At 37.7% G+C, this 7,885-nt stretch overlaps 1 protein-coding gene across 1 annotated transcript; it reads right to left on the bottom strand.

The window, feature by feature from the left end:
• Positions 1-7,234: 7,234 nt before the first annotated feature.
• On the bottom strand, positions 7,235-7,651 carry LOC114180568 (uncharacterized). The gene has a single exon (XM_028066876.2). The coding sequence runs from the start codon at positions 7,649-7,651 to the stop codon at positions 7,235-7,237; it is 417 nt and encodes a 138-aa protein (XP_027922677.2).
• Between the last annotated feature and the right edge of the window lie 234 nt (positions 7,652-7,885).

Genomic DNA, 7,885 nt, shown 5'->3' with positions numbered 1-7,885 from the left:
TTTCAAGTCTTTGTGATGATGCCTAAGAGTGGAATACTATGAGACCAGAGCTTGCATCAAACTTTAGCTCATGTTATATGCCATCAAATGTAGTACTTCAACAAACCAAAAATGCAAATAAAAGTTACCAAGTTGGTGCATGAATTTTCTGGTTGTTTGTTGTTGAACTCTTCCATGGCTTTGAATATAAGAAGCAAGGTTCCCTCTAGCATAGAACTCTAGGACAAGGTACACACATCCCTCGTCTTGACTACCAAAGTTCACGATTTGCTTCAATTTCATAGGTATGCCTTTCCATTTCAGAATTACGGTAGGTCTCTGTTTTTTCTCAATGGTGTAATTATACTTGTTTTGTTTTTAGTAGAGTAGTAAAATGGAAGTTTTGGTATGTGAATTAGGAATGAGTTGTGGATGTTGTCTTCTTCACTGAAATATTGCGGGTTAAGTGACGTATTACTCATTCCATGAATATATTGGTAATTTTTTTTTTTTGCTTTGAAAATTGACTATGAATATATCTATAAATTAGGTCCATTTCAGGCGTAGCAAAAAAACGTCTTCCCCACTTGCAAAACTATATTTGTGATTTCCTTAGACCTTTCATTGTCATGGAGTCATTAATGGGTTAAACTACTTGGATATTGGAGTTTTTAGATATTGGATATTTTTGTTTTGTTTTGTTATTTTGTGCTCACTAGAAGAATAATATAAATTAGTTTTCATAAAAAAATGCATTGATGTTAAGCTGACTCTATGTAACATCCCATTTAATAGATAAATCTAATTAAATAAAACAGCGCATACTTTATAATATCCAAAGAGTACGAGGCTTAAAGTATAAAAGATTTTACAGTCATCCAAATATACCAAAAGAAAAACAAAGACATTACACAATGCCAGGAACAAACTTAAAGTTCACAGTTATCCAAAAGAACTTGCTCATAAGCAAGGGATTACAAAACTACAAAAGTCCTTCAAACATGAGCTCAACGACCACACACGACCACTACGCTGCATCATTTCCATCATCATTGTGATCGTCAGGGCTTCCCATATCTGCTTACACCAAGGATTTGGTGATCATTGCAAAAAGGAAAACCACACAAGAGGACAAACACAAGCAACGAGGGTAAGCTAGAGTAAAAAGGTTTTTATCATGCAATCAAGCATGCAATATAAAATCAAGAACACTGATGAGTGCATATTTTTGCCCTCATTCAGTGTTTAATTCTGGGTATTTAATTGAATTTGTGTGTTTAAAGATTGATTTAATTGGGATTTCCTATAATTGGGTTTATTGAGCATGAGATACAAAAACATGTTAAAAATAGCTTTTTAGTTGCATAAATGTTCTTTGGATATTTTGATGTGTGTTAGTGCAGTTGCAGCTAAGTTGAGCTCATGAAGGTGTGGAAATAAATTGATTAAAGTTTCATGACACCTTAAAGATAAATCCAAGAATAAGAAATTATCAAAAGCACAAAAATTCAAGCCAAGCATTGCATGAAGACGGCAAGAAAAACTTGAAAAAGTGAAGAAGTTTGGCTAAACCAAGAAGAGAGAAACAAAAAAATTGGACCTTGCGGTTTTCTTTATCTTTATGATAGAAGATAATTTGGGAAAAATATATCTTTAGATATTTTATTTGATATTTTTAAATAATTATCTTATTTAATTATATCATAAAATATTAAAAGATATTAACTACCAAATCTTTTTAAATATGACAAGATCTTCTGGAATCTTTTTAGATCCACAACAAACAAATATATCTTGAAGATATTGGATTATTTAGAAGATAATTTGAGGAGATTGCAAAGGGTTGATTTGGAAAATTAATACAAATATTAATTGGTGATAATTTATCATATATCTTTAAGTAATTAATTAATTTAATCATATTAGATATTGATATTATCATCCAACTATATTTGTCAAATAGTCTATATCTCTCCAAATATTTTTAAATATTTATATTTATCTTTATTTTAAAAGATATTTGAGAGATTTTAGCAACAGAAAAGCCCAGTCTAATTCCTATATAAAGAGACCAAGGGAGAAGCAGAAAACAAGCTCGGCACTTCGGAATTTAGTAACCCTTAGGGGGGCCTAATTTCTTTTCTTCTCTCTATTCTTCTTTTGTATTCTATGGATTGCTAAACTTCTTGGGTTGATTCCATTGTAATTTCATTATGGATTTTGAGGTTAGAATGAATTAATTTCTTTGTTCTTTTTATTATTGTTGAGGTTTTAATTCATCTATGTCTTTTATCTTTGAATCACGTAAAAAGTAATGATTTAAAATCTATATGCATGTTGATCATATGAGTTCAAGGGTTTTTAAATTGAATTGAGACTTTACATTGATTTTATTTAGAAACTTTCATATGATTAAATGAGTTTTTACCAATAATTGAGACTTTACTTTGGTTAAAGGTATTTACTCTAACTACAATTTATTGAGACTTTACTTTGATTAATTAAGCTTTTTATTTGGTAAGGAGATAAAAGAATAGACATGATTAGGCATAGTAAATTTGATTGAGACTGTACTTTGGTTAAAAGTGAGAACACCAACAAATTAATTGAGACTTTACATTGATTAATTTGTAAATCTATAACAATAGTTAATTGAGCAGTAATCTTTAGATAACTGATGATGAATCTATTTTGAAAAAGCAATGGAATCAATCTATTTTCTTTACTATTGTTTATATCTTATTTTATCTTTTTATCTTTATCCCTCATATTTTTATTATTTTATTTGACTAACCGTTTTGTATAGATTTTATAAGAACTAACTTGTTAAAAATCAATTCCGTGTTCGTTGGGAGACGACTTTGGGTTACTTTACCCTTTCTATTTTGTTGACTACTTTCTTAACAATATTGAAGTTGTTATAGATAAGTAGTATTAATTTGAACGCGTCAACGATAACGTTATCAAACACATAAAAAATCCAAGCATGTGATAGCAAACAATAAGACTCTAAGACTCAATTTATACGGATACATATAATCGGTTGGATTCACTGGATGCTTGCCCTTGTGGTGGCTTTTACTGCTCTATAGAGTCATTGCCAATGGGTTTCACCCAACCACGCACAAGGTTAGCCTTCAAACATCTAAGGCCATTATCTTGCCAAAGACTAGGGCCTCCTACTACTCTCACCACTTGAGTCAGTCCGCTCTATGTGAGACTAACTGAATCTTTATAGTTTCAGGATGCGATCCTTACTTGAATCCTTACCTAATTAAATACACTACGGCACCACCATGAAATCTCACCGAGAGATTCACGAAATTACGTCCATCACATCCAACACCACCATGAAATCTCACAAAGAGTTTCATGGAATTACGTCAATCTCATACCACAACCATGTCTCTCCAACCAACAAAAGATTTATCAAGCATAACAATCTCATGCCAACATCCAACCAACTAACCAACCATGATTGATGCATTTATTCATACCAAGCTTATCAATTCCAATCCCATTATATCATATAGAACATACAAGGCATTATACTTAAACTTTTTAAAGCAATAAACCAACCAATCATTACAAACATACCCTGATCCAACCAAATCTGTCAATCTCATGTAGGCCATGGAGCTCTCGCTCAAGCTACCTGCCATTGCTTGGGCGAGATTGCAAACAAAGAGCACGTCGAGGTCTCGCTCAAGCTAGCCCATCTCGCTCAGGTGAGTGGCCTTCGCTTAGGTGAGTCCTCGAAATAGAGAGGGGGACGGGTTACAGCTGTTCTCGCTCAAGCGAGAGCTCCTCCCTTAAGCGAGAGCTTTTCGTTTAAGCGACCACTCAGCTCGGCTGGGCGAGTTCAGCAAAACCCACCTGCTCTCACACGTGCAAAACCCGATTCAAACCATAACAACAATACAAGAAACATGTTATCACACGACCAACAACATATATCAAGCATCGAAAATGTAAACAAACCAAATAGGCAGATTAATTTAAAAAACAATAAAGCCCTAGCTTCCCTTACCTTGAATAGAGCTAGCTAAAAGAAACAAGGCCCTAAGGAAGAGCACTACAGCTCCAGGAATTGATTAAGGAGTTGAAAAATGCATACAAGAACGAAGATAGGGTTATAAGGATAAACCCTATGCCGTACAGACACACACATGATGAAAAAGGAAGAAAAGGGATCTTCGACTTATTGGAGAAGGATTTCGACTGGCCCGAAGGGGAAAGTTACTCAAAACCTTAGTACAGCTCTGTGTTTCAGTTGTGAGAGGGATGAGAGGAACATTTTTCTGGAAAAAAGAAACAGAATGAGGGGGTTAGGGTTGGAAGTGGGGTTTTGGAAGTGGCCTTAGGGTCATAAAAAAATGGGCCTTACATTCTCCCCAATAACAAAAATTTTTGACCTAAAATGACCTTGACAAGACTGACTGGTTTTTCTCAACGTTCCTCCACCCAACGATCCTCAAGAGCAACGGGTTGCACTTCCATCATGAGGTCTTTCCTGATCTAACATCCCCGACTTCCAACATATATGATGGGTGAAATACATAATTCCTCAACTGTGAGACATGGAATATCGGGTGAAGATTGGCCAACTGAGGAGGTAAGGCAATCTCATAAGCCATAGGCTGAACCCTCCTCGAGATTTGATAAGGACCAAGAAATTTAGGAGAAAGCTTCCTTGAGCGTATAGCCCTTCCCACTCTAGTGGTTTGGGTCACCCTCAAGAACACGTGATCTCCAGTCGTGAATTCCAAAGTTCTCCTCTTCCGGTCTGCATAGGCCTTTTGCCTACTCTGATAGGCCTATAACCTATCCCTCACCATCTTCCCTTTCTCTATAGTCTATTTCAACAACTCTGGCCTAAATAGCACTACTTCTCCATCTTGGTACCAACACAAAGGGGTTATGCACTTCCTACCATAAAAAGCTTCATATGGCGCCATGCCGATGCTCGTATGAAAACTATTGTTGTAGGTGAATTCTATCAAAGGTAAAACTTAATCCCAAGCACTAAAATGATCCAATATGCATGTCCTCAAGAGATCCTCAAGCGACTGGATCGTTCTCTTGGACTGACCATCAGTCTGGGGGTGATAGGTCGAGCTCATGGTTAACTTGCTACCCAAGGCACTTTGTAACTTCTGCCAGAAATTGGAAGTGAACCACGAGTCTCTATTTGAAACTATGCTTGACGGTACCCCATGCAATCTCACAATTTCCTTGATGTACAATTGAGCCAACTTGGCCATAAACATTCTCCGGTTCATTGCCAAGAAATGAGCACTCTTGGTCAATCGGTCTACCACAACCTAGATCGCTTCGTGACCTCTCAAGGTTCGTGGCAAATAGGTTACAAAATCCATAACTATGCTATCTCATTTGTACACCGGTATGTCTAAAGGTTGTAGAGTTCCACCGAGCCTCTAATGCTCTACCTTCGCCTTCTGACATGTCAAACATACAGATACAAATTGTGCCACATCCTTCTTCATGCCCTGCCACCAAAAGGTCTCTTTGAGATCTTGGTACATCTTAGTCATTCTAGGATGCAAGCTAAGATGGCTCTTGTGTCCTTCCTCAAGGATCAACCTTCTCACCTCAACATCTTTAGGTACACACACCTTGCCTCTAAATCTCAATACACCATCACTACCCAAGGCTAACTCTTTTGCTTCATCTGATCCAAGCAACTCTCTTACTCCTTTCAAACTAACATCCATCAATTTCTTTTCCTTAACTAAGCTCAAAAAGTCACTAGATATAGTCAGGGTACTACACCTAATGCACTCAGGTCCCAACTCAACTCATAGCTTCATATCTCTAAACCTCTCTAGCAACTCCAACTCCTTGATCATAAGGTGTGCCGCATGCACCGTCTTCCTACTCAAGGCATCTGCCACCACATTTGTCTTTCCCGGATGGTATAGAAGTTTGAAAGCATAATCCTTCAAGAACTTTATCCACCTTCTCGGCCTCATGTTTAGCTCCTTCTGATCAAACAGATAATTGAGGCTCTTGTGATAACTGAACACGTGAAACTGGGCACTATAGAGATAATGCCTCCAGATCTTCAAGGAAAACACTACTACTGCCAACTTCAGGTCATGAGTGGGGTAGTTCTTCTCATGCACCTTAAGTTACCTCGAAGCATACGCCACCGCCTTCTTCTCTTGCATCAACACATAGCTGAGACCCTGATGAGAGGCATCATAGTAAACCTCAAAGGGTTTACTAACATCAGGGATAACCAACATTGGAGCACTCGTCAACCTTTGCTTAAGCTCTTGAAAGCTTTCCTCACACTTATTAGTCCAACCAAAAGGTTTATCCTTTTCTGTTAAGTTGTGTCAGAGGCATCATTATTTTGGAGAATCCCTCTATGAATCTCCTGTAGTAGCCAACTAGACCCACAAAGCTTCTGATTTCTGTTACTGACTTGGGACTTTCCCATTTTATCACTACTTCCACTTTTGTTGGATCCACAACAATGCCTTGTGCAAATATCACATGCCCCAAGTATTGTACTTCCTCCATTCAGAATTCACACTTTGACAACTTAGCATACAACTACTTCTCCCTCAGAATACCAAGAACTATCCTCAGGTGCTCGGTGTGTTCCTCCCAAGTCCTAGAATAGATAAGTATGCCGTCTATGAAGACCACTTATCTAAGAATGGCTTGAAGATCCTGCTCATGTAGTCCATAAATACAACTGGAGCATTGGTCACACCAAAAGGCATAACCACGTACTCGTAGTGCCCATATCTGGATCTAAAGGTTGTCTTCTGGACGTCTTCCGACTTCACCAAGATCTGGTGATATCCCGACCGAAAATCAATCTTGGAAAACACCGATGCCCCATGCAACTGATCCATCATATCATCTATCCTCGGAAGGGGGTACTTATTCTTGATAGTCATCTTGTTCAACTGCCTGTAGTCCACACACAAGGGTGAGCTCCCATCCTTCTTCTTTACTAACAACACTAGTGCTCCCCATAGCGACGTACTAGGTCATATAAATTGTTTCCCAAACATCTCCTCTATCTATTTCTTGAGTTCTACCAACTCCGCCAAAGCCATACGGTAATGAGCCATCGATACTGGACCAACCCTTGGTACCAAATCGATAGAGAACTCAACTTCCCTCCTTAGAGGCAACCCTGGTACTTCCTCCAGAAACACCTTGTCAAACTCGTGCACCATTAGTATAACTGTTATCCTTTCCTCTTTCTCAACTTCTAGATACGTGAAGATGATAAAGCACTACGTGCTACCTTGGATCTCCTTCGTAACCCTTGAGAAGACAACAACTCAAGCTCATCTGAGTTAGAGAACAACAACCTTTTCTCTCGACAATCAATAAGAACGCGATTGGTAGAGAGCCAATCTATCCCCAAGACCACCTCCAAATCTTGTAGAGGTAGGCATATCAGATTTACTTTGAATATCCACCCCTCTACCTCCATTGGACACTTAGCACACAAGGACGATGTCCTGACAAAACCCGATTCTAGAGTAGATACCACAAGATCGAACTGCAGCTTACACACCAACAAACCCAACTTTTTCACATAAGATTCTGACACAAATGAGTGTGTCGCTCCAGAATCATACACCACACAACATTTCTTTCCAGCTATGACACAACAACCCATAATGATGAAGGATTATCTTGTTCCTTTTTAAGATTATTGAATATGGTGTGAGTTGATTAAGAAAGCTAAGTGAAATCCCCACTGGACATTAAGATAAGATGCTCTCTAGATGTGAAGGTTCCTTTCACAAAGCTCAATAGAAAAAGATGATGGATTGCTTCAAAACAAAAAGGATATGGAAAGCACACAAACCATAGAAAACCAAGAACAATTAAAGGAAGAAGAAAACATAAA

The sequence above is a fragment of the Vigna unguiculata genome, chromosome 4 (assembly GCF_037176805.1).
Source record: "Vigna unguiculata cultivar grain cowpea cultivar isolate G323 ecotype 2 chromosome 4, ASM3717680v1, whole genome shotgun sequence".
NCBI lineage: Eukaryota > Viridiplantae > Streptophyta > Magnoliopsida > Fabales > Fabaceae > Vigna > Vigna unguiculata.
This window is presented reverse-complemented; position numbering and strand designations above follow the sequence as displayed.

What these genes read in the sequence shown, in the direction of transcription:
- LOC114180568 (XM_028066876.2), bottom strand. Translation starts at nt 7,651, where the DNA reads ATGGGTTGTTGTGTCATAGCTGGAAAGAAATGTTGTGTGGTGTATGAT.